Here is a 26,676-nt window from a genome sequence, read left to right as displayed (position 1 = left end):
GGGCGGGGCCGGAGGCAGGGTCCGGGTGCGGCTGTACCGGGGCCTTGGCAATCGGCGGGGCGTGGTCTGAGCTTTGTGGCTTGGTCATGCCGGTTCCGGGCGTGGTCTGTGGAGCGGGGCCTGCACCGGTGCACGGGGGCCATGGCGAACGGCGGGGCGTAGTCTGAGCTTTGGGGCGTGGCCATGCTGAGTGCCGGGGCGAGCCCAGCGCTGCCTGTCGGGGCCCACTCGGGTGCGCGGCAGAAGCGCCGGGGACCACGACAAGCGGCGGGGCGGCGCCAGGCCTGCGGTGGGGCGGGGCGTGCGCGCTGGGGCAGGAACTGCGGCGGCCCGGTGCAGCGGCAGCGCGGAGCCATGGCGGGCAGCGGGCGTGGGGCTGGCGGGCGGGTGTTGCACGCGGCGCAGGCCGAAGACGTGGCGTCGGCCTCCAACTTCCGCGCCTTCGAGCTGCTGCACCTGCACTTGGACCTGCGGGCCGAGTTCGGGCCTCCGGGGCCGGGCCCGGGCAGCCGCGGGCTGAGCGGCTCGGCGGTGCTGGACTTGCGCTGCCTGGAGCCCGGCGGCGCTGCGGAGCTGCGGCTGGACTCGCACCCGTGCGTGGAGGTGACGGCGGCGGCTCTGCGGCGGGAGCGGCCGGACGCGGGGCAGCCGGAGCCGGAGCCGGAGCCGGTGCCGGTGTGTACGCGGCCCTTCTCGCACTACGGCCAGGCCCTGTGCGTGCGCTTCCCGCAGCCCTGCATCGCCGGCGAGCGCCTGCGGGTGCAGCTCACCTACCGCGTCGGCGAGGGACCCGGGGTGAGTGTCCCAGCCCCGCGCCAGCCCCTCCTCCCGCCCCTCCTCGTGCAGATGCGCCCCCCTCATCCCCCCCACCTCCCCTCCCATACCTCCGCCCCCTCCTCGTCCAGATGATCCCCCATGCCCCCCTTCCCCCCATCCCATCTCTCCGCCCCATCCTCATCCAGATGCTCCCCCCACCCTTCCCTCCCCCGGCACTGCTGTCTCTAGTCCACGTCTGCCCGAGGAGGTCACCTCCTCCAGGCTGGACAGCAGACGGTTCACGAACAGAACTTAGGGTTGTCGCTGCGCTCGGCCTAGGCCGGGCCCTGGTGACGAGCTGATCCGCTGTCCTCCAGGGTGGCCTGACAGTGCTGGCTGGTTACCCGCTGCTGACTCAGTCCTTTGTCCCAGGTGCCCACCTAATGCCTCGGGCTGAAACAGCTCGAAACTGGGCAGTTAGTAGTGTTTCCTCCTGCGAAGTCCTGGATTTGATGAACAAAAAAATCTGAGTAAAAGTGAGAACCAGAATTAGGGTGTACCAGGCTTTGTAATAACTTGGCTTTCTCACTGTTGGTTGACTCAAATCTTAACTGGGGGGCGGGGGTCGGCAAATGTTGGCGATCAGAAAGGGGAAGGTCATGTGTCCACATCTGTGAATGTCCGGGCATGGCTGCCAGTCCTTTCTTGGATGGGGTGCGCTACCAGTCTCAGCTGGCTGCCTGCCTACCACGGAAGCTTGCTTATTTGGTTGCACTTCCCCTTTTGCTGTTGGAACTCGCTCCAAGGGCAGTTCTGTTTCCATCTTTCACCATTCGGGAAGTAAATGGTGAAGTTCTTATGATAGAGCTTGTTTAAAAAATTAAAGTCCAAAACAATGTAGACTGACCTCTAAGGCAGAGAAGAAACCCAGGGACCTCTAGGGATAGTATGCCATCTGGAAATGTGTTTGGTTGCTCTAGTATATTTTGGTTCCTGGTTTGGGGCAGAAATTAAATAGGATAACTGGAAAAATTAGGCCCTCCTAGATGTGCCTAACAAAAGTGGCACCCCAAATTAAATATCGGAACTAAATAGCTTTCATTTAAGACATGGCGGCAGAGATACACGCTTGACGAAGAACTGTCCTTTGCCCTGTGAAGGTCTCCACTGGTGGCACTGTGCCTGTTCCTTCCTCTCATTGCCACCGTCCCAGGGAGGGCTCTCACCTTGGACGCCGTGGGTCGCAGCATCTCCCTGACTTGGACTCTATAGCGTGTGTCCTGCCAGCCTCCTTCATTTTCTTCTCTTCATGTCAATAAAACAAAGCCAAGAACCAAAGAAAGCTCAAGCAAAGATGATGAGAAGGAATTGTGGTTGAGGGGATGATAGTCAGTGTTATTGAGCTAAACCTGACAATCGTTACATGAGTTGTCTTTATATAAGTCCTAATACTGTGCCTGGTACTTCTTACTGCCAACTCATTACAGTTGTTTTCATTAATAGGATTTATTTTTTAAAAAGCTGTGTAGAGGACTTCCCTGGTGGTCCAGTCGCTAAGACTCCGTGCTGCCAATGCAGGTGGCCCGGGTTCGATCCCTGATCAGGGAACTAGATCCCACATGCATGCCACAATGAAGATCCTGTGTGCCGCAACTAAGACCCGGCACAGCCCAAATAGATAGATAGATAGATAGATAGATAGATAGATAGATAGATAGATGTCTAGGTTACCAGGAAAACTGAGCAGATAGTACAGTCTCCATAAACCGCTTCCACACACACACTGTTTACCCTTTACTAGTGTTTTACAAGTTGGATACATTTGTTACAGTTAATGAGACAGTATAGATACCTTATTATAAACTGGAGTCCATAGTTTTTCCAGATTTCCTTAGTTTTTTTTAAAATAATAACTGATATTTATTGAGCAACTTTCATGTACAAGGTATTATTAGTGTTTTTTTAGTTTTTATTTTATATTGGAGTATAGTTGATTTACAATGTTGTGTAAGTTTCAGGTGTACAGCAACCTTAGTTGTTTTTTTTTTAAATTTATTTCATTTTATTTTTTTGGCCGCACGGCATGCCATGTGGGAGCCTAGTTCCCCAACCAGGGATGGAACCCTCGCCCCCTGCAGTGGACGCGCGGAGTTATAACAACTGGACCGCCAGGGAAGTCCACAACCTTAGTTTTTAATGTGTCTTTTTCTGCTCCAGGGTCCCATCCAGAAATCCACTGTGTGTTCCGCTGTCAGGTCTCCTTTGGCTCCTCTTGGCTGTGACAGTTTCTCAGACGTTCCTGTTGTGGTGACCTTGATAGTTTGGAGGAGTGTGATACCCTCTATTGGAATTTGTCGTTTTTCTCATGATTAGACTGGGGTTATGGGGGTTTGTTTGTTTTTCATAGACTATTTTTTAGAACAGTTTCGGTTTCCCAGCACAACTGAGCAGAAGTTCACAGAGATAAGGTGTCGTTTTTGTAACGTCGTATTGAGGGCAACAGTATTGACGGGATTTATGGCTGCTGTGCTGACCTCCGGTCACCGGGCTGAGGCAGAGCTTGTTGGGTTTCTGCACCAGGACGTTCCTCTCTCTCCCCTGCTTCCGTCTGTACTGGACTCTGGAACGAGACTCATCACACACACACACACACACACACACACACACACACACACACACACACACACTCACACACACACACACACACACACACACACACACACACACACTCTCTCTCTCTCTCTCTCTCTCTCTCTCTCTCTCTCTCTCTCAAGCAAAGAAAACCCCAGCATCCCACTGTGTCTCCCTTGTGCCTCTTAAAAATTGGTCAGGACTTCCCTGGTGGTCCGGTGGTTAAGAATCTGCCTTCCAGTGCAGGGGGCGTGGGTTCCAACCCTGGTCGGGGAACTGAGATCCTACACGCCGCAGAGCAACTAAGCCCACGCGCCACAACTAGAGGGAAGCCCGCATGCTGCAACTAAGACCCCACGCAGCCAGATTAATTAATAATTAATTAAAAAGAGAACAAGAGACCCCTCAGGGAATGTTCTCGTTCTTAAGTCTCGTTCCCAGGGGGAAATAAATTGGTCTCAAGTGCCTCTGTGCTCAAAGCCCTTCATCACAGCTGCCGGGTGGGCGCCCACCTCCGCCGGAAGCCGCACTCCCCCGCGCTGTCCTCATGCTGCTGCCCACCTCCTGGAGGGACTCTCCTCCCTTCCTTCCTGCCGCCTAAATCCTGCCCACTTTTGAAGGTCCAGCCAGGGAGTTTTGCTTCCCCTGTGACACCCTCCTGGAGTCACCTGACCCTGTTCTAGCCTCTCCTCGGCGTGTGGTGCTGACACACCCTCCCTACCCCCCCGCCCCGCGGTGGCATCTGTGTTACAGGTGAACTCCTCTTCGCTGTGGGCAGGATTTGGGTTTGTAAAAATCGTTCAAATGTGCTCTTGATTAAGGGCTGACAGAAGACAAGTTAAGAATCATAGCCAGTGCCTATGATGTAAAACACGTTTATTCTGAAAGGGTAGATTGGAGGGATGGAGAACACACATTAATCAGACTCCTTGCTATTAGCTTCTGCTTTTCTGTGTCTTTTATCACAAGTTCAAGAACAGCTTCTTCAGTGTTTGTTTTTTGGTGAGAAGTTACTACAGCGGGGGGGACAGAGGAGGGAGGCAGGACCAGGGGGTCGGAGGCCACCTCAGGAATTCTTGAGACGGCCCATGGGACACACTGAGGAGTGGCCCTTTGGTGGTTTCCACCCTGGGAAGTGGACGTCAGACCTTGGCCTGGACTCCAGGGGGATGAAATACACAGGGGGAGAGAGCGTCTCGGTCTGAGCTGGATCGTAAGGATTACCTCAAGCCTCCCCTCCAGCCAGCTCCGCCCTGGCCGCGCTGGGCTTGTGCAGGATGTCAGTTCCGAAAGGTTCTTGCCTCCTCTTAGGTTTGCTGGTTGGCTCCGGAGCAGACAGCAGGAAAGAGGAAGCCCTTCGTCTACACGCAGGGTCAGGCTGTCCTGAACCGGGCCTTCTTCCCCTGCTTCGACACTCCTGCGGTGAAATGCACCTACTCCGCTCTTATTGAGGTGAGCAGGCTGAGGGCAAATGTACCTGCCCTTGGGATTGAAAAGTTCATTTCTATCAGGTCATGTTTCAGGTGGTAGATTATTACATCCATTGGGGGGTACCTCTGAAAAACTCCTCCACCTACAGAAATTTTGTCTGTGCTAAATCCCATCAGTTTAGCACAAGTTCAGTTTTTTGAAGCCTCTGTGCTTCCCAAGGTGGACCCCAGGCCACTGTCATCACCATGCAGGTTGCTGGTCATGCCGCCCTTCTAGCTGATCAAGAGCAGACTCTGTCCAGGTGAAATCTCCTAAGCTTTCTCTCTTGTCAGGTCCCAGACGGCTTCACAGCTGTGATGAGTGCTGACACCTGGGAGAAGAGAGGTCCAAATAAGTTCTTCTTCCGGATGTGTCAGCCCATCCCGTCCTATCTGATAGCTTTGGCCATCGGAGATCTGGTTTCGGCTGAAGTTGGACCCAGGTAGGAGACCAAGACCCCGCAAGCAAGACTGAACCAGCCTCTGAGCACAGAGGCCTCTGACCAGCGAGCGGACCTGCTGGGGTGGCTCTTGGGGTCACGTTGGAGCCTCCCGAGCCTGGGACCTTTCTGTGGCACAGGGCGCGGCCTGAATGGCCAGACGATGTGCCCTTTCCTCCCCCTCCTTCCCGTCTTCCTCCCATGTCTGCGCTGAGACCATCAGTCCTGCAGTGGCTGCGGTCCTGGGCCATCTTCAGAGGGAGATGGGAGCTCCAGCAGCAGTTTTAGAAGATGATCTTTATTAGCATCTTTAAGGTCTAAATTACCTTCTTGCTACTATATTTGCTTTTTTATCTTTGTAGCAAATCTCCCCATTTTCTCTGGCACTTAATTCCTGGAAATATATGGCCTTGATCTCTCTGTCTCCCTCTGGAGAGGCCCGGGGAAGCTGCTTGTGTCTGCTCCGGACACAGAGGCCTGGACCTGTGGTGGCAGAGGGGCCTCCGTGAAGTGAGATGGGTTTAGTGGAGATAAATAAGGATTTTGTAAGATTTCCTGAAAAACACATTTGACCAGGAGCACAGGTTTTTCCTGCCTGTCATCTTACCCACCAGCGTAGCATAGTCCTGGAGTGAGAGGGTCGGTTTGGACGTGAAGCCGTGGCTCTTCCTGGCCCCGGTGCTGTCCTTCTCTCTGCCGGGCCCTCAGCCCCTGGAGGTGCTGGATTGGCTACAGGCCTCGGGCTTCGCAACTGGGCTCAGCAGTGTCGCCAGGGCCGTGAGATCAGAGGGAGAGATGGGTGGGGCCCCGTTGGCATCTGCTTCTGCCACGCGCTCAGGACAGCACCAGCCCTGAGAGACGAGGGGTCCCTTCCTGTTGGACAGGACGGTAGGTGACCTGCGAGCATGGAAAATAGACAAGGGGAGGAACATCTTTTAGGGTGTTTACTCTTGCTGAGGTTCTGTTAGTAAGAGTAGGAGCTACTAAGGGGAAATGAGAGAACAGTGTATTCTAAATACACTGGATCACGGAGGTTTTTTGAACCCTCTGTACTGAAGTGACGACACAGTACGTTAATCCAGGTGACAGAACCCGTTTTACTGGAGCTGTTGACTTACTCCTGTCCCCTGTCAGGTGGACAGTCCTTACCTCCTGGGTCACGTCGGAGGGTCTTGCGGGAGTCTGTCGAGTGGGAGGGTCTTCCGTCTAGTCCCCGTTACCGCAGGGGGAAAAGCCTGGGCAGGAGAGACTGGTGGACACCCCCAGGGGCCCCCTTATGTATGGTCCCTTCTAACCCTTACAGGCAACACTGAGGGACGTATTGCTGTCTCCAGTTTGCAGGTGAGAAACTGTGGCTTTGGTAAAGAGCCTTGTGCAGTCACCTGGTTGGTAGAACTGGAATTCAAATGCAAGTGTTTCTGTTGCAGATCCCGTGCTTTTTGCCCCTAGAATCCTGGTGATGAGATTCCAGCTTGACTGAGAGCATCCTGATTTCTTTGACAGAAATCTGTGTGCTCTCGGAAATGTCGGGGGCGTCTGAGGCCTAGCCCGTTGTCGCTGAGGGCGGGGCTGAAGGTCTTTGTTAGCTGTGGTGCCCTGGCTGGTGATGGAGCAGCTCAGAGTAGTGCCTGGGGACTTGGCCTCTGTGCCGCACCCCAGGCCTGGACCCGGGCGTGCTGTGAGCGGGGCGGGTCAGAAACTTCCAGCAGCGCGGCCCGCCTTCATTCTCTGCCCCTCCTGCTGACCTTCGCCCTCTGGGGGCCTCACTCCTACCACGCCCCGCCGTGCCTGCGCCTCGCCCTGAAGGGCCGCGCGTGCTCCCCGGCCGGCAGCCTCTCCCGGGACTTCTCTCCCGCCCGGGGGTGACCGGTCATCTCTCGCCCACACCCCAGGCCCTCCGGCTTGTCCCGCTGCCGCCCATCCATCCGGCCCGGGCTCCTGCCATCCCCTTCCTGCACTCAGCACCTTTCTCCACTCAGCGTCTCTCTCTTTTGAGAGACGCAGAAAATAATGCAGCTGTGCGTGGTACCCGTTCACATTTCTGGTTTCTTGGTGAGAAGCTGGAACGAGAGAAAAGGTGATGCAGGCGTTTGAGAGGTTTCCGTGCGCTCAGCCGTCCTTTACTCACCTTTGCATCTCGCGCCCCTTAAACTGCCTCTCCAGTTTTCCTTTCAGACGCCGGCCCCTCCCTCCAAGCACGGGGTCTCGGCTCTGCTTTGTGGAGATGTTTGGTCTGTCGGGTACGATTGTGTCCTGCACGAACAAGGTCCCTCCATCTGCTCTCACCCCCCATTCGTCCGTCTGGACCCCGACGATAGGTCCTTTCTTTGTTAAAGCCAATCTCTTCATCTGACCCGTTGACTCACCCCCACCCCCATCCTCTGGGCTTTGCCTCATCGTTTAGTTCCGTCTTCACACCTGCGGCCTCCACCCCCAGCTGGCCAACTGGCTCTTTCCTCTCCACCCCTGGAGTCCAGTCCCCTAAACTCGCTGAAGCTCGTGGGGTAAGAGGCCGTTCGTTGCTCAGCGTGGAAGGTGCGGGGACTCGAGGACGTGCCCTTGGCCTCCGCTTCCCGATCCCGGGCCCTCCTGGCCGGTCCTCGCTGGGCTCCTTGTGGGTCTGGCTGCCCTGGGCGCAGGTGCCCCCGGTTCGGTCCTCGCCCCCGGCTGTGCCTGGGAAAGCTCACGCCCTCTCGTATTGAGCATGTTTCCTGTGTCCGCAGCTCCCTAGACACAGTCTGATGGTGTCGCCCCCTGCGCTCTGCAGGGGCAGCTGTGTCACGTGGCATCTGAAGCCCTTTGTGCCCCGAGCTTGGGGCCTCTCCCACCCCCAACCTACCCCCATCAGACCTTGGACTCTGGTCACCCCAGACCCCGGCGGTTCCTCGCCTGCATGTGCAGCTCCCTTCCCGCTACGAGGCTCCTGCGTTTGCTGCTGGGACCCCCAACGCGGGTCGCCCCGCTCCCCCTCCTGCTAGAACAGTCCCCGAAGTTCTGCCGAAAGGAAGCTGTCTTCGTCCTGGCCTCGCACCCACCCACTTGGCCGTCTGTCCCTCGACTGAGGATGTCCGTGTAGGGGGCGCTCCGTGGAGCGTCGAGGGGCCTTGACACAGGCTTCGGCTGCAGGGCCCCTCAACTCGGGGTCTGCTCACCCTTGAATCCCGAGGACGGTCTCGGTTCCTCCCATCCCCTCTCAGCCTTGGCTTTCCTTCAGACTGGATCTTCTTGATTTTTTCCCCCCCTCACCTCTGTTTCCTCATCTTTTTATGGTGAAAATTTCATAATTGAAGATTCCTGCAGGAAGTTGAAGGAATGATGCGTTGAACACCTGTCTGCCCATCCATGTTGCTGTACTAGGTTTGCTTTTGTGTGGATTTGTGGGGGTTTTTCGCTAGACCATTTAAAAGCAAGTAGATCAGCCTGCCTGTCCGAAGAGTGAAGACAGTTACCGCTTTTCCGTTAATGTGAATTGGTTTATCTCTAAAGTTTCTTTCAATTCCAAAGATTCGATTGTGAGAATCCTTTCTAGTCTCTCCGGGGGTACACCAGCATTTCCTACCTGAGCCACCGTATGAAGGGCCTTCACACCCGTCTCGTCTCCTTACCGCGCGCCTTGCAGATGGGGACTGAGGCTCGGCGGGGGGAGAGCCTGTCGCCTGCAGGAGCGCCCCCAGCCCTCAGCCCAGTTGGTGCAGGTGCTTTCAGGACGGGTCCCGCCGTGGCCTCTGAGCACAGTGCTGCCTCCTCTGCGCCCTTGTCTCCAGGAGCTGGGTGTGGGCTGAGCCCTGCCTCATCGCAGCTGCCAAGGACGAGTATGACGGGGTCATAGAAGAGTTCTTGGCGACGGGAGAGAAGCTTTTCGGCCCCTACATTTGGGGAAGGTGTGGTATCGCGTGGACTCTCATGTCTCTGTTTTTACAGTGAGCCGGTCCTCCCCCCTCCCGCCCCGATCCGTGGGGGTTGCAGGGGGGAGGGGATACGCCAGGCCTCCTCCGCTGTGGCCGAGGAGGGGCCTGGGAGGGCGGGCATGGCGGTGACAGAGGCGTGCCCGTGCCCACGTTGCCGGGGTGGAGGTGGGGATGCGCTGTCGGGGACGTGGCTGACTTGCCTTTCCCGTTGCTGGAAGCAGCTCCGTACCCATTTTCTCTTTGTCATCTTCAGACTTGAGGTCCCCTAGATAAGAGGCTCCGTTAGGTCTGTGTGACCCACGTGGGCCTCTGGGGAGCTGGGTGTGATGGAGCCCACCGCATGCCCACTGTGAGGGGCCTGGGAGAGGGAGGCCCGGTGAGCCAGGGGCGGGGGCAGGACTGAGGACCGGCTCGCTAGCCCGTACCGCCACCCCCGTCAGTGGCTGGGATGCAGCTGGGCCCCTCACGACAGCCTGCCTCTGGCAGGTACGACGTGCTCTTCATGCCCCCGTCCTTCCCATTTGGAGGGATGGAGAACCCCTGCCTGACCTTCGTCACCCCCTGCCTGCTGGCGGGGGACCGCTCCTTGGCCGACGTCATCATCCACGAGATCGCCCACAGCTGGTTTGGGAACCTGGTCACCAACGCCAGCTGGGGGGAGTTCTGGCTGAACGAAGGCTTCACCATGTACGCCCAGAGGAGGATTTCCACCGTCCTGTTTGGTGAGCCGCCCCCGAGGACCTGCCCCCGAGGACCTGCCTCCGGTCCTGGGCCCGCGAGGCTCCTTCTGGGAGTGAAGGGAGGAGGGCGTAGTGCAGGGAGCCCGTGACAGCCAGGGAGGGCAACTCGAGACAAAGTTACGTGTAAGTAACTGTGCCCACCTCACTGCATGTCACACATCAGCAGGGGCTGGGGGCAGAGGGAGTCTCGAAAATGCCACGCGGCGGGATGAACTAGCGGTGGACGTGCCTCCCGCTGGGGCTGAAGCTGCCCTGTGCACTGTCCTCCCTAAGCCGGCGTCACCCGGGGGAGGGCGGCCCGGGCCGGCCCCCCAGGTACCAGTTCGCTTTATGAGCGAGTCGTCAGATCACTGTCATCATCACCTTGTACTGAACACCTGTTTTGTGCCAGATCTCTCACGTACCACCTTCCCAGCGTCTGCACGGAGATACTGTTATTCCCATTTTACATGTGCGTTCACTGCGACTCAGAGAGGATAGGAAATGTCCCTCAGCCACTTCGCAGGTGAGGGCAGACCCTCAAATTGAGCCCAGCTGTGCTTTTCAAATACATTCTCGGGAATGCCCTGGCGGGCCAGTGGTTAGGACTCTGCGCTTTCACTGCCGAGGCCATGGGTTCGATCCCTGGTCAGGGAACTAAGATCCCGTAAGCCGCGTAGCACAGCCAAAAAATAAAATAAAATACATTATCAACACAATCTCCTTATTGAAAACCCATGGTGTATCAGGTGCTTTTCTGATCAAAATCTATTTTGGCACCTATGGAAAAGCACACACAAAAATACTTATCTGTAATCTCACTGTTCAGAGATAATCGATGGTTATCCTTTCAAACATTTTTCTGTGTGTGTGTGTGTGTGTGTGTGTGTGTGTGTGTGTGTGTGTATCAGACTGTACATGGTTTTAGAACTGCCTTTTTTTTTTTAATATAATAAAGTTAAACATTTTCCCAAGTCATTAAATTTTCTTCTACAGCTCCAGAGTATGGAGGCTTCACAATTTATTCAATCAACCTCCAGTTGTTAGGTTGCTTTCAGTTTTCAAATGAAATAATATTCTGACAAACATCTTTACATAGGTTCACGTGCATCTCAGATGATTTCAGTAAAGATAAATTTCTAGAAACATAATTTCAAGACCTGAACATTTTAAAAGCTTTTTTTTTTTTTTTTTTTTTTTTTTTTTTAAGCATATATTGTCTCCTTCCCAAGTTTACACTTTGATCCAGAGTCTGTAAAGCAATAGTGTACTGGCCGCTAGGACTCCCGCACACAGCTGTTCGTGTGCGCCGTGCGCCTGAGGACACTGAGGCTGGCGGGGGCGGGGGGTCGCTGGCCCCGATCAGAGCATCTCGCGAGCGGCGGCGGTGGCTGGTACACGCCCGGGCCCTCCCCGACACTGTCCCCTCAGTAGTTGTTCTTTTTTTCCCACGGCATGTGGGATCTTAGTTCCCCGACCAGGGGTTGAACCCGGGCGCTCCGCAGTGAAAGCGCGGAGTCCTAACCACTGGACCGCCAGGGAATTCCCTCCCTCAGTCGTCTTTAGAGCCAGAAGGAGACTCAGATGCTAGAAAAATCTTGGGTGACAGTTTCTCTTGTCTGGCAGGACAGTCAGATGAAGAGATTCTGTTTTCGTGGGAGATCAAATTACCATCTCCACAGATAACAACACGCTGAACGGGAAAGGTCACTCACTGTCAGAGGGGAGGTGTGAGCGAGGGAGGCTGAGGAGTCAGCTGGCCGTAGCCCCCTCTGCCCGCCGTCCCTGGGGAGTGCCACCCCCGGGCTTTGGGCCTCCGTCCTCTTTTCGGGGCCTCGTGGGCAGCGCGGGGGGTGCCAGCCGCTTTCCTGTCGCGCAGGACCCGCCTACACCTGCTTGGAAGCCGCCACCGGGCGGGCTCTGCTTCGGCAGCACATGGACATCACGGGCGAGCACCACCCGCTGAACAAGCTGCGCGTGAAGATCGAGCCAGGTCGGGGCTCCTCTGACCACCGCGCAGCCCCCGTCGGGCTGGACGCCCCTGGGTCCCGCCTCGGGAGGAGGAGCCCCCAGGGCGCTTCTGAGCGGCTCCGAGACGCTCTGTGTGTCTGGGTCCCTGTCACTTACTTGTCCCTTTGCCGCCCCTTGTCCATGGTCAGGTCAGCCCCGCGGGCTTTGTAGAGCGAGGTCACCCTCAGCCCACCGAGGGCGTGGCCCAGCACCAGAAAGCTCGTGACTGCTCTGAGGTCATGGATTTTTGTTTCCTAAGACTTTTCTTTAGTTCCACACGTGACTAACTTAAACCTTTCTGGGCAGTTGAAGCTCGTGTTCCTCGATGCCTCTGACTCTGACCATGAACTTCCTGTAGATGGGCAGTCAGTTCTGTTTACTCCAGAACATGCACAGAACCCAGCCCGCCCCGGTCTGGGCAGGCGCAGCGCGTGTGGGTGACGCGTGGGGCTGGGAAGGCGTTGGGTGGAAGGACCCCCCCGAGCACGGAGCCCCGGGCAGGGGGCAGCTGCGGTCCCCCTGAGCCTGCTCTCTTCGTCCTCCCATTGGGTCCGTCTTCAAGCCCCTCGAGAGAGGCCAGGATGGACCCGGAACATTCATGGCCTTGCTGTTCCTGGGAAGCTGAGTTCCGGTCTCTTCCGTGGCTGCCCTTTGAATCCAGAGCTTTCTCTGCAGGTGTCGACCCAGACGATACTTACAACGAGACCCCCTACGAGAAAGGCTTCTGCTTTGTCTCCTACCTGGCCCACCTGGTGGGTGACCAGGACCAGTTTGACGATTTCCTCAAGGTACATCAGCTCTGAGGTGAGGGGAGACAAGCGGGGGCCCTGCTGCCGGGGGCTCTGGGTGACCGACCGTGCCTTCCTCCCTCCCTCCCTCCCTCCTCACAGGCCTACGTGGATGAGTTTAAGTTCCAAAGTGTCCTAGCTGATGACTTTCTGGAATTCTTCCTGGACTATTTCCCTGAGCTGAAGAGAAAGAGGGTGGATTCCATCCCGGGTGAGCAGAGGAGCCGGCCCACCGCTTCTAGGTGGTCGTGGAGGGTGGGGTCTGGCTCGCGCCTGGGGGGGGCTGAGGTGCGCCCCCTGGGGGCGGCTTTTGGGGCAGACCCAGGGGCCCAGGCCCTGTCCCACAGAAGGAGCTCGCTCCCCCGCTGGCCTCCGTTCCCCACTTTGCTCTTCTGCTCCTCTCTGTCCTCTGGTTTCCCCGTCCCTGGACATAGTCAGACCCTTAGCTCTGCCCAGGCTGCCCCCGCCCCGAGGGGCTCCCAGGGCAGGAATGGGGCAGCGGCCCCGCCTGGGGAGCGCGTGAGAGGCCTGCTTCCTAAGAGACGGCGAGCACGGCCCGTCACGGGCCAGGCAGCTCGTTAGGTGTGGCCCCACTTCCTGCTCCGTGCTGGGCGCCGTCCAGCCAGCTCGCCAGCCAGCTCGTGAGGGGCGGGGCCGGGCAGGACCCCAGCTCGTGAGGGCGGGGCCGGGCAGGACCCCAGCTAGTGAGGGGCGGGGCCGGGCAGGACCCCAGCTAGTGAGGGGCGGGGCCGGGCAGGACCCCAGCTAGTGAGGGGCGGGGCCGGGCAGGACCCCAGCTAGTGAGGGGCGGGGCCGGGCAGGACCCCAGCTAGTGAGGGGCGGGGCCGGGCAGGACCCCAGCTAGTGAGGGGCGGGGCCGGGCAGGACCCCAGCTAGTGAGGGGCGGGGCCGGGCAGGACCCCAGCTAGTGAGGGGCGGGGCCGGGCAGGACCCCAGCTAGTGAGGGGCGGGGCCGGGCAGGACCCCCAGTTAGTGAGGGGCGGGGCCGGGCAGGACCCCCAGTTAGTGAGGGGCGGGGCCGGGCAGGACCCCAGCTAGTGAGGGCGGGGCCGGGCAGGACCCCAGGCAGCTGGCTCCGGAGCCCGGGAGCATCAGCACGGCCGTTCTGGTCGTGGGAGCTGGGCCGCGTCCGTGCATGTGGCTCTGACGGCTGATCTGCAGCACAGGACACGCTCACGTGGAAAGGGGCGGCCAGGTCCATGAGACAGTGTCTAGGCCTCACGCTGGCTGGGGCCCTGTGGAGCAGGTGATCATGCCGGGCAGCGGTGCCGGTGTTGGGGGAAGAGCTTGGGACGGACGGAGGCTCGAGGTCTCAGGAGCGGCCTGGGCAGATTGGCCGTGATGCTGCTGGGGAAGTCTGACGGTATCTTCTCCACTTCTGCCGAACAGGATTTGAATTTGATCGCTGGCTGAACACCCCGGGCTGGCCCCCCTACCTCCCTGACCTCTCCCCCGGGGACTCCCTCATGAGGCCGGCTGAGGAGCTGGCCCAGCTGTGGGCGGCCGAGGAGCTGGACGTGAGGGCCATTGAGGCCGTGTCCATCTCTGCCTGGAAGACCTACCAGTTGGTTTATTTCCTGGATAAGATCCTCCAGAAATCTCCTCTCCCTCCCGGTGAGAAAAAGCGGGTTGTTCCTTCAAGGTTGGAGGGAGACTCGCGATGCTCAAGGTTGGAGGGAGACTCGCGATGCTCAAGGTTGGAGGGAGACTCGTGATGCTCAAGGTTGGAGGGAGACTAGCGATGCTCAAGGTTGGAGGGAGACTCGCGATGCTCAAGGTTGGAGGGAGACTCGTGATGCTCAAGGTTGGAGGGAGACTAGCGATGCTCAAGGTTGGAGGGAGACTCGCGATGCTCAAGGTTGGAGGGAGACTCGCGATGCTCAAGGTTGGAGGGAGACTCGCGATGCTCAAGGTTGCAGGGAGACTCGCGATGCTCAAGGTTGCAGGGAGACTCGTGATGCTCAAGGTTGGAGAGAGATTCGCGATGCTCAAGGTTGCAGGGAGACTCGCGATGCTCAAGGTTGGAGGGAGACTCGCGATGCTCAAGGTTGGAGGGAGACTCGCGATGCTCAAGGTTGCAGGGAGACTCGCGATGCTCAAGGTTGCAGGGAGACTCGCGATGCTCAAGGTTGCAGGGAGACTCGCGATGCTCAAGGTTGCAGGGAGACTCGCGATGCTCAAGGTTGCAGGGAGACTCGCGATGCTCAAGGTTGCAGGGAGACTCGCGATGCTCAAGGTTGGAGGGAGACTCGCGATGCTCAAGGTTGGAGGGAGACTCGCGATGCTCAAGGTTGGAGGGAGACTCGCGATGCTCAAGGTTGGAGGGAGACTCGCGATGCTCAAGGTTGGAGGGAGACTAGCGATGCTCAAGGTTGGAGGGAGACTCGCGATGCTCAAGGTTGCAGGGAGACTCGCGATGCTCAAGGTTGCAGGGAGACTCGCGATGCTCAAGGTTGCAGGGAGACTCGCGATGCTCAAGGTTGCAGGGAGACTCGCGATGCTCAAGGTTGCAGGGAGACTCGCGATGCTCAAGGTTGCAGGGAGACTCGCGATGCCCAAGCTTGCAGGGAGACGTGTGATGCTCAAGGTTGCAGGGAGACTCGCGATGCTCAAGGTTGCAGGGAGACTTGCGATGCTCAAGGTTGGAGGGAGACTCGCGATGCTCAAGGTTGGAGGGAGACTCGTGATGCTCAAGGTTGCGGGAGACGTGTGTGCTCAAGGTTGGAGGGAGACTCGCGATGCTCAAGTTTGTAGGGAGACTCACGATGCTCAAGGTTGGAGGGAGACTCGCGATGCTCAAGGTTGGAGGGAGACGTGTGATGCTCAAGGTTGCAGGGAGACTCGCGATGCTCAAGGTTGGAGGGAGACTCGCGATGCTCAAGGTTGGAGGGAGACTCGCGATGCTCAAGGTTGGAGGGAGACTCGCGATGCTCAAGGTTGGAGGGAGACTAGCGATGCTCAAGGTTGGAGGGAGACTCGCGATGCTCAAGGTTGCAGGGAGACTCGCGATGCTCAAGGTTGGAGGGAGACTCGCGATGCTCAAGGTTGGAGGGAGACTCGCGATGCTCAAGGTTGCAGGGAGACTCGCGATGCTCAAGGTTGCAGGGAGACTCGCGATGCTCAAGGTTGCAGGGAGACTCGCGATGCCCAAGCTTGCAGGGAGACGTGTGATGCTCAAGGTTGCAGGGAGACTCGCGATGCTCAAGGTTGCAGGGAGACTTGCGATGCTCAAGGTTGGAGGGAGACTCGCGATGCTCAAGGTTGGAGGGAGACTCGTGATGCTCAAGGTTGCGGGAGACGTGTGTGCTCAAGGTTGGAGAGAGACTCGCGATGCTCAAGTTTGTAGGGAGACTCGCGATGCTCAAGGTTGGAGGGAGACTCGCGATGCTCAAGGTTGGAGGGAGACGTGTGATGCTCAAGGTTGCAGGGAGACTCGCGATGCTCAAGGTTGGAGGGAGACTCGCGATGCTCAAGGTTGCAGGGAGACTCGCGATGCTCAAGCTTGCAGGGAGACTCGCGATGCTCAAGGTTGCAGGGAGACTCGCGATGCTCAAGGTTGCAGGGAGACTCGCGATGCTCACGGTGGCAGGGAGACTCGCGATGCTCAAGGTGGCAGGGAGACTCGCGATGCTCAAGGTTGCAGGGAGACTTGCGATGCTCAAGCTTGCAGGGAGACTCGCGATGCTCAAGGTTGCAGGGAGACTTGCGATGCTCAAGGTTGGAGGGAGACGTGTGATGCTCGTCCCAGGTGGCTGCGGTGCATGGGAGGGAGGGTGGCGGGTGGACAGAAGCCCAGGGCAAGGAGCGCGTTGGGAGAGGGATGCAGGTGCCCGCACGAGTGCTGGGGGATGGGAAATCATAAAACCTGCTGCTTGTGGAGTCCTCAGCTTATTCAGGTCATTCTTCTAAGCTCCCCCGGCTATGATGCCATCTAATCCTCGTCGCTGCTCTGTGACCCCAGGGACTGGGGAATGAACCCGAGGCACAAACTGGTCCCACAGCCGGTAGACGTGGGGCTGGGGTCTGGACCTGCTGGGCCGCTGCTCTTCAGCACACATGCTTTGTCGCTGCTTAGCCAGAGGTAGTATTCACCAAGGGGTGTGAACTCAGAAAAACAGAGCAAGGTGACGTTTAGCAGGTTGGCGGTGGGATATCTGAGGCGGTGCGCAGACTGTAGTCCGGGAAGGAAGGTGGGTGACCACAGCAAGTCTATCTTAAGGGAAGGTTGGAGGAAGAGCCGTGGGAATTACAGCAAAGTCAAGACGAGGCGTGACCATCTCGGGCCTGAAGGAGCAGGAAGAGCGGGTGGTCGGCAGCCTCCGTGGAGTTCCTCCTGGCGCCCTTGGAGGGCCTCGGGCACACACATGGCCGCCTCAGCTCATGGTCTGCTGGCGAAGTCGCTAATGACCTGTTTCTTTTCTCCAGGGAATGTGAAAAAACTTGGAGAGACGTACCCGAAGATCTCAAATGCCCAGAACGCGGAGCTACGGCTGCGATGGGGCCAGATTGTCCTCAAGAACGACCACCAGGAGGATTTCTGGAAAGTGAGGGATTTCCTGCATAGCCAGGTGGGTGACTGCCACCTGCCTGTCCCCCTCGCGCACACGGCAGGCAGGGCCTCTCGGACCGCCCTCTCGGGAGCAGGGGTGAAGGGCCTGGTGGGGTCCTGTGAGCAGGCTGTGGTGCCGCCCTGGGGGAGAAGCCCCGGGCCAGGAGCTCCTGCAGATCAGCCGGGGAGGCCTGCGGGGAAAGAGGCAGTCAGCACTGACCCGAGGCAGGGAAGGTCATGTGTCAGCGGGGCTGGTCTCGGAGGGAGGCCGGAGGCCAGGAAAGGTGAGTGAAGGTGAGATTATAGGCTCCTGCTCCTGGGGGAAGCCGGTGACCTGGGAGGGTTCAGAGACCTGCTGGACCCAGGTCACCCGGGAGCGCTGTCCTGCCGGGGAGGGGCCCACGGCTCTCAGGATGAACCATTCCACAGGATTCCAGAGCCGGGCTGTGGACAAGCCATGAGCAGACTCCCTCACCTGTTGGCAGGTACCTGCTGGCAGGTTCTCGAGCCCCTGAAGGATTCCCAGCCTCTGGGTGTCAGGTGTGGCTGTCTCGCGCTGACGTGAAGGCGCGGGTTTCCTTCTGCTTGGCTGCAGGCGGTCCTTCTGGGGCCCTGGTTTAGGTTTAGGTTCTGCAGCCTTTGCTGTGAGCTGTTGCCTCGGTGCCTGACCACTTAGAGCTCTGAAAGTTTTGAGTCTCCCATGTGCCAACCCCCTACTCGGTTCTGTTGAGTGTAGACATCTCCAGGAGGGTGAATACCAAGACCTAGCCTAGCGTGGATCTTTGGCCGCCAAGAAGATTCTGGAACACAAGCCCTCGTGTCTGGGAAGCCCCCCATTCCAGCAATGATACCCGTATCCCTTTTGGCCCCTGATCACGAGGCTGTCAGATGGGCCCAGGGCAGGGGCTGGGGGCTGCAGACCACCGAGCAGGCTGATAGGCCTCGAGCACGTGCGTCTCTTGCAGGGGAAGCAGAAGTACACCCTCCCACTGTACCACGCCATGATGGGGGGCAGTGAGGCCGCCCAGACCCTCGCCAAGGAGACCTTCGCGGCCACGGCCTCCCAGCTCCACAGCAATGTGGTCCACTACGTCCAGCAGATCGTGGCGCCCCTGGGCAGGTAGAGGCTCCCGCCGTGGCCTCTGTGTCTGCAGACCGCCAATTCCAGTTCTCATCAGCTTCCCAAGTTCACGTCCCCGTGGGGTAACCTGTTCTCTGGGCTTGGTGTTTGGGACTCTGGGCTTCTGCTCTGACTGGACGGCTCTGGACCCGTCGTGCGACCAGCAACCTCCATGCTCTCTGGGCTGGGTGGGCGGCAGGCTTCGCCCTCCCCGCCTGGGTCTTGGAAAAAGCGGGAAGGATTTTCTTTTCTCTCTCTCTTTTCTTTCTTTCTTTTTTTTTTTTTTTTGGCTGATTCTTGAAGTACTGTGCAAAGGGCTGATTTCTGGTGATTCCTTTTTCAGGTTTAATCATTATTTTAATAAATATTTTTAAGTGAAAAGTATTTTGGTGACTGTGAAATCCCTTCTCCCAGGCCCCGCTCTCTGTCCTGAGCAGGTCAGGGGGAGACCCAGAGCAGGACGCTGGCTCCCTGTTGTTAAGGAGCCTGGGCTGGAGGAGGTGGGGTTCCCACAGGAGCAAGTGAAAAGCAGAGGGCACGGAGGCCGCCTCTTCGGGAAGACCCTGCACGTGAGCCGCGTCCCTCCCTCCGTGCACGCCCCCTCCCCTTCACCGTTGCTGCTAATAAGTGCGCGCTGGCGTGCTCTTCCTGCAGCCTCTCGCCCTCCCCGGTCCTGGGTAACCGGCTCCGCGTGGTCTGTAGTAGAGTCTGTGCAGAACCCGGCACTAAGCTGTGATTTCCACGTGGGGATCTAGGCGGTTAGCGACTTGGGGTGGGGTGTGGGGCGAGGGGAGGGTCGCACAGAAGTATTTCAGGATCTTTAAGTTGTTTTCCTAGATCCAGGGTCTCCCTGGTGGCTGGCTGAGAGGCGGTCAGCACAGACCTCCCACCACGCCCTGCAGCGTGGGAGCGAGGACGCGGAGCACCTGGTGGGCGGCCCTTCCGGCAGACCTCCCCGGTGCCTGCTCCTGGCTGCTCCTGGCTGCTCCTGGCTGCTGTTACAGGCGGGGACTACTGGGGGCCGGCCAGACGCCTCCCCGGTGTCCAGCCGCTCAGCTCTGCGCCCAGCGGTGTCCTTCCTGGTTCTGTGCAGACCCTGGGGCGCCGAGGAGCCCCGCGGGACCCCTTCCACAGCAGGAGCCTGAGTGCAGCTTCACAGCCAGGCGTCCTGAGCCGTGTCCCCCGCTGTCCCGCCAGGTGGGCCTGCGACAGCGCCCCTCCTGCCCCCTCCAGAGCCCTCTCCCAGCCAGGTGCTCTCGGAGGGCTGGCGGGGAGCACGTGAGCCGTCTGGAGCTGGAGCCGGTTCTCCCACATTCCAGGGCGAGGGACAGGGTAGAGGGCGTGCCTCGGGCTGTGGGGGAGGCCCCTGAAGGGCTGGGGAGCTGCTGCCCCAGAGCTCGGCTCCGCACCCGTGGCCCGTGGGAGGGACCCTGGACCTTAATGCCCTCTGCTCTGCGGGGCACCCAGCAGTGTCAGAGACCGGACGAGAGGCAGATTCCTGAGACAAACCTCTTAGTCCTACGGAGGGTTAAAGGAAGGGGGGCTGGGGCGTGGCCTTTCACTTGAGGCCGGGCCTCCCAGGACCTTGGCAGTAACCAAGGAGGAGGGGAAAGAGATGTTCAGATGCTGCATCTTTGATGTGTAAAGATCTGAGGGATCAGTAAGTCCAAAGGGCCTTGTCTTCATGGATGGGAAACGGAAGAGGCCCCAGGACCGGCCTGTGCCCCCTCGCCAGCCTGTGCCGTCCCCGCGCAGGTCTCCGTGGTCTGCGGGACATGGCCCTCGTGGTTAGGGCTGAGTTCGTGGAGGGGACCCGGGTAGGAGGGGTTGCCTTGCCCACAGGGAGGGCGAGGGCCTCTGGAAGGAGCGCTAGTTGGGGGATTTAAACCTCAGCCCCGCTTAACTAGCTCCGCGTGGCCCGGGCAAGTCTTCAACCCCCGAGCTGCCGCCTGCTCGTCTGTAAGATGGGGATCACCACATGTCCTGACGATTCTCGTAAGGGTGAGACAGGGCCCTGCTAACACGGCCTGGCCCCTGATGAGCGCTGAGCCGGCCCAGGTAGCCGGGCCTCTGACGCTAGAGGGCAGCAGGTAGGTGCCGCTGAGCCCTGTGCGTGGCGATTAGATGGAGGCCAGATAGAGGGGTAAACACGTCCACGTGGGTCCGGCCCCTCCCTCGGCAGCCCCGCGCGGTGGGCTCCGCCAGGGGCTGGGTAAGTTCTTCGGAGCAGAGCCAGGTCCTCCAGAGGGGGCTGCAGCGACTCTGATGCTTGGATGGCGTCCAGCAGGCAAAGGATGCCAAAACGTTGCCAACAAAGTCGATGCCGGCGGTGGCCCTGTGGCTGGGGATGCTGGGGACGCTGGGGCCCTGGGCAAGGCTGGCAGGCCATGAACATTGCCTGGTGTCTGGAGAGCCTTCCAGCCTGAATCCCGGGCGTCGTGGGAAAGAGCCCCAAACCTCCGCATCTTCCCTCCCTGCTAGGCCCCCTTGTCCTCAGACCTGCAGACGTTTGGGGGCCAGGAGCCTTCCTGACCCAGTTCTGACCCAGATTCCCCACCCCTTCCCGCTTCAGCCCATCCCTGGCCTGGCCCCCCAGAGGAATTTCCTGAGCCAGAGGCTGGCCGAAAGTGCAGATGCCCACCCAGCGTCCACCTGCCACCCGCCCAGGCCACTGCCCTGTGCCCAACCCCAGAGGGTGCGGGATGACAGACCCTGACAATCATTAAACCAGCCGGGCCTGATTTCCCAGCACCGCCGGCCTGGATCCCGGCCAAGTGGCACAAAATATGCAAATCACCTGGGGCCAGGAGCCCAGTCTAAAGGCCAGGAAATCCCCTCGACCAATGAGCCACCAGCTCAGGTTACCGCGGGTGCCTATAAAGGCCCGGGCGCGGGCGGAGCTCGGAGCTTCTACTTAGCGCGGTGGGAGCGCGGCCTGCGCGTCAGCGCTACCTGACTAAGATTTCCCCCTGGATTTCCTCTGCCTGCTGCCCCTAAACCCGCCTGCCACACCCTCAGCCGCCAAGGTAGGACCCCTGCCTGTCACACTCCCCCGCCTGGCCCTGAGGGGATTGGGGAGGGGCCGGTGGAGCTTGGTTCTGAGCCTGCCCAAGCAGGAGTGCAGGGCTGGGCGGTGTCCTGAGGGCCCGAGATCCTGTCCCTGCGAAGGACAGAGTGGCCATGACTGCTGGTCCCACTCGTGGGCCCAGGAGGGCAGAGGAGGGAGCCCACTGGGAGGCCTTGTGCCCCCCACCAGCACACCCTCCGTCCCCCGGGGTTTTAAGACCCTGGAGCCCTTCTTGAGGAGAGGGTGTCCTAAGAGATGTTGACCTTCGTGCCCTTGCGCCCCTGGCTCTCACCAGCCTTGCCCTCCCTTCCCAGGTAGCCTCATGGCTGCAACCTGTGAGATTAGCAACGTTTTTAGCAACTACTTCAGTACGATGTACAGCTCGGAGGACCCCAATCTGGCCTCTGTTCCCCCTGCCACCACCTTCGGGGCCGATGACCTGGTGCTGGCGCTCAGCAGCCCGCAGATGCCCCTGGAGGGCACAGGTGGGTCTCAGGAGGGGCTGGGCGTTTGGGGAGGGGGAGACATCCGTCTAAGAGCCTGGGACAAGCGGGGGATCGGGCAGGGGGAGGGCTGGGGTGAGCTGTAAGAAGCTGGGGTGTTGGGATTTGGGGGCTGTGCCTGGCGGGGGTGCTGGCCAGGGTGCTGTGAGCACCACCGCCTGCCCCGCTCCTGGCTGGGTGCTCTGAGAGTCCAGGCGGGACCCCCGGAATCCCCAACTGGCCCCAGAAGGGGGCTGACCCGTCGCCGTGCTGGCCCCTTGCAGAGAAGGCCAGCTGGTTGGGGGAGCAGCCCCAGCTCTGGTCCAAGGCCCAGGTCCTGGACTGGATCAGCTACCAAGTGGAGAAGCACAAGTACGACGCCAGCACCATCGACCTCTCGCGCTGCGACATGGACGGGGCGGCGCTCTGCCGCTGCGCCCCCGAGGAGCTGCGCCTGGCCTTCGGGCCCCTGGGGGACCAGCTCTACTCCCAGCTGTGGGACCTCAGTGAGTCCTGGAGGGGAGCCCGCCTCCTGCTCCGCCCCCTCCTCAGTTAGGGAGGCTGGTCTGGGGACTGGCCTGAGGGCACCACCAGGGAGAGGGCCCCAGGGAGGGGAGGGGAGACCCCTGGGCTCTGAGCCCCTTCTCATCAGCTTCCAGCTTCCCCGACGAGCTCAGCTGGATCATGGAGCTTCTGGAGAAGGACAGCATGGCGCTTCAGGAGCCCCTGGGGGACCAGGGCCCCTTCGGTGAGAGCCCCCTCCCAGCCTGTCCCGTCCCCTCTCTGCCCCACCCCCCCCAGCTGGGAGAGTCAGGGCCCCCGCTGAACTCTCACCTCCCCCCAGACCAGGGAAGCCCCTTCGCCCAGGAGATGCTTGAGGACTGCAGACAGGCCAGCCCCTTCTACCCGGGCAGCTTCGGCACGGGGGCCCCCTCCCCGGGCAGCTCTGACGTCTCCACCGCAGGTGAGCCCTCGGGCATCTGCCCACAGCCTCCCCTCCCCAGATGCCCTGAGCGCTGGTGCCCCGCACTAGACCCCGGGCTTTCTGGGAGGACCGGAAGGGGCTCACTCTGACTCGCCCCTCCAGGGACTGGCGCTTCTCAGAGCCCCCAGGCCTCAGACTCCGGTGGAAGCGACGTGGACCTGGACGCCCCGGACAGCAAGCTCTTCTCTGGGGGTGCGTGGAAGGAGCCTCCTGGTCCCCGTGGGTGTTCCCCTGGCAGTGCTCAGGGGCTGGCCCCCTGCCCCACCCCCTCAGGGTTTTCCTGGAGGGGGGCTGTCCCCCAGCAGCCCCCAAGCCCCCCTCTCCTGACCTTCCACCTCTCCCCACAGACGGCTTTCCCGACTACAAGAAGGGGGATCTTAAGCATGGGAAGCGGAAACGGGGCCGGCCCCGAAAGCTGAGTAAAGACTCCCGGGAGTGTCTTGAGGGCAAGAAGAGCAAGCACGGTGAGAGGGGGCCCTGCACGGCTGGGGGGGCCCTGCACGGCTCGGGGGGCCCTGCACGGCTGGAGGCCGTGGTAGGGCAGGTGGGTCCTCTCTCCTGAGCTGGGCCCTCCACATGCTCCTGTGCACGGGGCCAGGGTGCGCGTGGTCACTGCCCGGTGGCAGGGCCTGGCTGGTCCTGCATGGTGCGGTGGCGATGGAGCCGCGGCGGCTGCAGGAAGGGTGGGGCTGGGGTCCAGGCTTCCTGCCCACCCCTCATCCTGCCTGAGGGGCACACTTGCTGGCGGGTGCTGGGCAGGCTCAGGCAGGGACAGTGGCTCGGCCGCTGGACGCCCCGTCCACCGAGGGCCATGCGGGGGTGGCCCTTCCACGCACCAAGTCCCTGCCCCTGGCCTTGGCCCTTGAGTGGGCTCCTGCCACCAGAGCCACCGGGAGGGCCCCCGCAGCTCTTTCTCATCCGCACACGCAACCCCTCCCACACGCAGTGGGCCTGTTTGCTTCTTGGGGTCATTCTTCCCAGGAAGCTGTCCCCTTGTCCCCCAGGCCGGGGCCAGCTCTGTGGTCCTGCACCTGCTGAGCTCTCACCACCTTTTACTGTATTTGCTTTTTTTACCGTGACCCCTCGGAACTGTGAGCTCCTCAATGCGGTACCGTGTCTCAACCGCTCTTGTAGCCCAGCCAGACATTTGATCAGTGTCTGAGCGAGTTAAACCTCTGTGCCGTGTGAGACGTGGTCTTCCTGGAGCTTCCCCGGCTGTCCAGTGGGGGAGGCCAGGAGGGAGGCAGCCGTCAGTAGGCTGTGCACCGGGATGGGCAGCGGTCGTGGGGGTCAGGGGTGCCCTGGGCCACTGACCGATGGAGCCTGGCCTTGTAGCCCCCAGAGGCACCCACCTGTGGGAGTTCATCCGCGACATCCTCATCCACCCGGAGCTCAACGAGGGCCTCATGAAGTGGGAGAACCGGCAAGAGGGCGTCTTCAAGTTCCTGCGCTCGGAGGCCGTGGCCCAGCTCTGGGGCCAGAAGAAGAAGAACAGCAGCATGACCTACGAGAAGCTGAGCAGAGCCATGAGGTGAGCGGGCCTCGCTGCCCGGCCGGGGCGGCCGTTGGCACCGTCAGAGCCCTCCCCCTTCCGACGGGTGTGAGTCCCGTGCAGCGACGAACCACGGGGTCTGGCCGCCTCGTGGACTGAGTGGGAGCCTGGGAGGTGGCTGGCTGGCCTGCAGCACACACTGAACTTGATCTGACAGCATTTCTTTGTGTGTCTGCAAGGCTCGTCCTAAGAAAGGCACTTGGTGGTTAAAAAGGGCAGTAGCCAAGGCCCACACCATTGAAGCCATTAAGTTGCCTGTCTCTGGACCTTGGTTTCCTCCCAGACCATCGCTAAGGTTTCCTCAACCCTAAAATCACGTGGCTTCATGATGGGCCCAGGACAGAGCTGTAAGCCACACAGAAGCCAGGGCATGGCCAGGTGCTCGGGACAGAGCAGGGCGAAGGGGCAGAAGCTCCTCCGTGCAGGAAGTGGTTCGGGCCCAGGCCGGCCGGGCTGCAGCCCAGCGGGGCAGGTCACCTGAGGCTTCCTGGCAGGTGGGCCCCTGCCTGGGCACCTCTGACCACCCTTCTCCCCTCAGGTACTACTACAAACGGGAGATCCTGGAGCGGGTGGACGGCCGGCGGCTTGTCTACAAGTTCGGCAAAAACTCCAGCGGCTGGAAGGAGGAGGAGGTGGTCGGGCATAGGAACTGAGGGTCGGACCAGCCCTGCGACCAAAGCTCGGACTTGAGGCTGCAGCCCCCGGAGAGGACCCCCAGGACGTCGGGGCATGTGCCCTGCGCCGTGGAGAGAAGCTGAGGCTCTGGGTCCTGTCGGCCGTCGTCCTGGCATCTGGGGCAGGCGGCCTCTGCTCTCTGTCCTCCTCTTGGAATTACAAGCCTGGTGTTTGGGGCGACTTGTGTGCTGGCTGTAGCTGCGCTCGCGGCTCCTTCTGTCTGGGCCGCGTCAGACCCGATCAGACCCCAGTGGCGGACACCTCCCTCCTACAGAGGCCGGAGCAGGCTGAGGAGGCTGGGGGCCCTGGGCCCTGAGAAGGGCCCCCTCTTTCTGGACTGGCTTCCCCCTCCCCGCTCAGTGCTTGGACTCCGCAGGCAGGGGTCAGAGCACTCCGTAATTTATGTGCTATAAATACAGATATGTACATAGAGATCTATTTTTTCTAAGACAGTCCCCTCCTGCCCCTCCCTCACCAGGTGCTGGTGGCCACACTGACTGTTCTAGGCCCTCTGCTGGACCAGTGAGGAGCAGGGCGATGCCGGGACCCTTGGGAAGGGGCTCCTGGCTCCCTCCTCCTGTGAATGGGGGCAGAGACCTCCAATAAAGTGCCTTCTGGACTTTTTCTAAACTTTGTCTTAGCTACCTGTATACTAAGTCTGGAGCTCTGGCCCGGATGTGGGCAGTGGGGTTGGGAAAGGGGACCAGGGCAGGGGTCTGCCGGCTGGAGGTGAAGGTGGAGGCTGAGGTTGGGGGAGCGTGAGGGCACGGGTGATCCTTCCCTGGAGCTTGGGCTGTCCTGCTGCCACGAAGCACCTGCGGGGCGACCTGGGCTGAGCCAGGCCTCGGCAGCCCGCTGCCCCGCTGTCAGGCCGCTGTGCCCTGGCGTCCGCTAAGGAGTCTGGAATTGCGTGTCTGGCCTTGTGGAGTAAATGTGCATTCCAGCCAAGCTGGCTGCAAGCTGAATATCTGTAAGATGAATCCAAGCTTTCGTTGTCGGACGTGAAATCGGAGTTATGATCTTGCGGAGGGAAAAACAAACAAAGCAAGACGAGTGCTTGAGAAGGACTCGGGGGAGGAGGAATGGTTGGCCTGGTCTACGTGGCACCGCGGACACCGCTGCCGCCGCGTGGCCCCCTCCCCAGGAGGGAGGCTGACAGCCCGGGTCACAGACGCAGAGGGAGGCTTGGCAGCCCCAGGGACTCAGCCATGGTCCCTGCCGTCTCCCCAGAGGCCTCTCCAGGGTTGGGGCTCCTCTGACGGTGTCCTCAGCAGACTCCAGAAGGTGCTGCTCTGTCTGCACAGAATGACACACCTGGGTTCAGGTGGGGCTGTAGGTGGGGGGGTCCTCGTGAAGAACGTCTCCCGGAGTGGCGTTCCTTAAGTCTGAGGCCTCGAGTTCCGGGGAGCAATTTAAAAAGCCATTTTGTGCGTTTGAAAGGCTGTTTAGCTGTCTTAGAAATATCAGATTATTCACCAAAGGGATGCGGGTAAGGAAGGGATCT

The 26,676-nt window shown here is 60.0% G+C and overlaps 2 protein-coding genes across 5 annotated transcripts; both read left to right on the top strand.

Annotated features, from left to right (window-relative positions):
- Positions 1–101: 101 nt before the first annotated feature.
- RNPEP (arginyl aminopeptidase) lies at positions 102–18,795 on the top strand. Of its 2 annotated transcripts, none has more exons than XM_082413402.1 (11): positions 102–795; positions 4,699–4,839; positions 5,151–5,299; positions 9,061–9,216; positions 9,691–9,926; positions 11,803–11,916; positions 12,609–12,721; positions 12,824–12,932; positions 14,132–14,356; positions 17,168–17,310; positions 18,257–18,795. In XM_082413402.1, the coding sequence occupies exons 1-11, from the start codon at positions 184–186 to the stop codon at positions 18,413–18,415; spliced, it is 2,157 nt and encodes a 718-aa protein (XP_082269528.1). In that variant the 5' UTR covers positions 102–183; the 3' UTR covers positions 18,416–18,795. The 2 variants fall into 2 exon arrangements, with proteins under 2 accessions (XP_082269528.1, XP_082269529.1); XM_082413403.1 differs by having other exon boundaries at positions 108–795; positions 9,061–9,177.
- Positions 18,796–21,287: 2,492 nt separating this feature from the next.
- On the top strand, positions 21,288–25,802 carry ELF3 (E74 like ETS transcription factor 3). 3 transcript variants are annotated; one of them, XM_082413436.1, is made up of 9 exons: positions 21,288–21,437; positions 21,793–21,963; positions 22,245–22,466; positions 22,613–22,708; positions 22,805–22,924; positions 23,048–23,137; positions 23,293–23,409; positions 24,281–24,476; positions 25,036–25,802. In XM_082413436.1, exons 2-9 carry the CDS (start codon positions 21,801–21,803, stop codon positions 25,148–25,150), a joined length of 1,119 nt encoding a protein of 372 aa, XP_082269562.1. In that variant the 5' UTR covers positions 21,288–21,437; positions 21,793–21,800; the 3' UTR covers positions 25,151–25,802. The 3 variants fall into 3 exon arrangements, with proteins under 3 accessions (XP_082269562.1, XP_082269564.1, XP_082269563.1); XM_082413437.1 differs by having other exon boundaries at positions 21,306–21,437; positions 21,774–21,963; XM_082413438.1 differs by lacking the exon at positions 23,048–23,137.
- The last annotated feature ends 874 nt before the right edge of the window (positions 25,803–26,676 follow it).

Source organism: Balaenoptera physalus (genome assembly GCF_965194825.1).
Source record: "Balaenoptera physalus genome assembly, chromosome: 1".
Taxonomy (NCBI): domain Eukaryota; kingdom Metazoa; phylum Chordata; class Mammalia; order Artiodactyla; family Balaenopteridae; genus Balaenoptera; species Balaenoptera physalus.
The sequence above is the reverse complement of the archived record's forward strand: the minus strand, read 5'-3'. Positions and strand labels throughout refer to the sequence as shown.

Excerpts from the sequence above, each read along its gene's own strand:
- RNPEP (XM_082413402.1), top strand. The coding sequence starts at position 184 with ATGCTGAGTGCCGGGGCGAGCCCAGCGCTGCCTGTCGGGGCCCACTCG. Across the intron at positions 5,300-9,060 it reads TCGGCTGAAGTTGGACCCAG|GAGCTGGGTGTGGGCTGAGC; the intron begins GTAGGAGACCAA and ends CCTTGTCTCCAG. Across the intron at positions 9,927-11,802 it reads GATTTCCACCGTCCTGTTTG|GACCCGCCTACACCTGCTTG; the intron begins GTGAGCCGCCCC and ends CCTGTCGCGCAG.
- ELF3 (XM_082413436.1), top strand. The coding sequence starts at position 21,801 with ATGGCTGCAACCTGTGAGATTAGCAACGTTTTTAGCAACTACTTCAGT. Across the intron at positions 22,467-22,612 it reads CTCCCAGCTGTGGGACCTCA|CTTCCAGCTTCCCCGACGAG; the intron begins GTGAGTCCTGGA and ends CCTTCTCATCAG. Across the intron at positions 22,925-23,047 it reads CTCTGACGTCTCCACCGCAG|GGACTGGCGCTTCTCAGAGC; the intron begins GTGAGCCCTCGG and ends TCGCCCCTCCAG.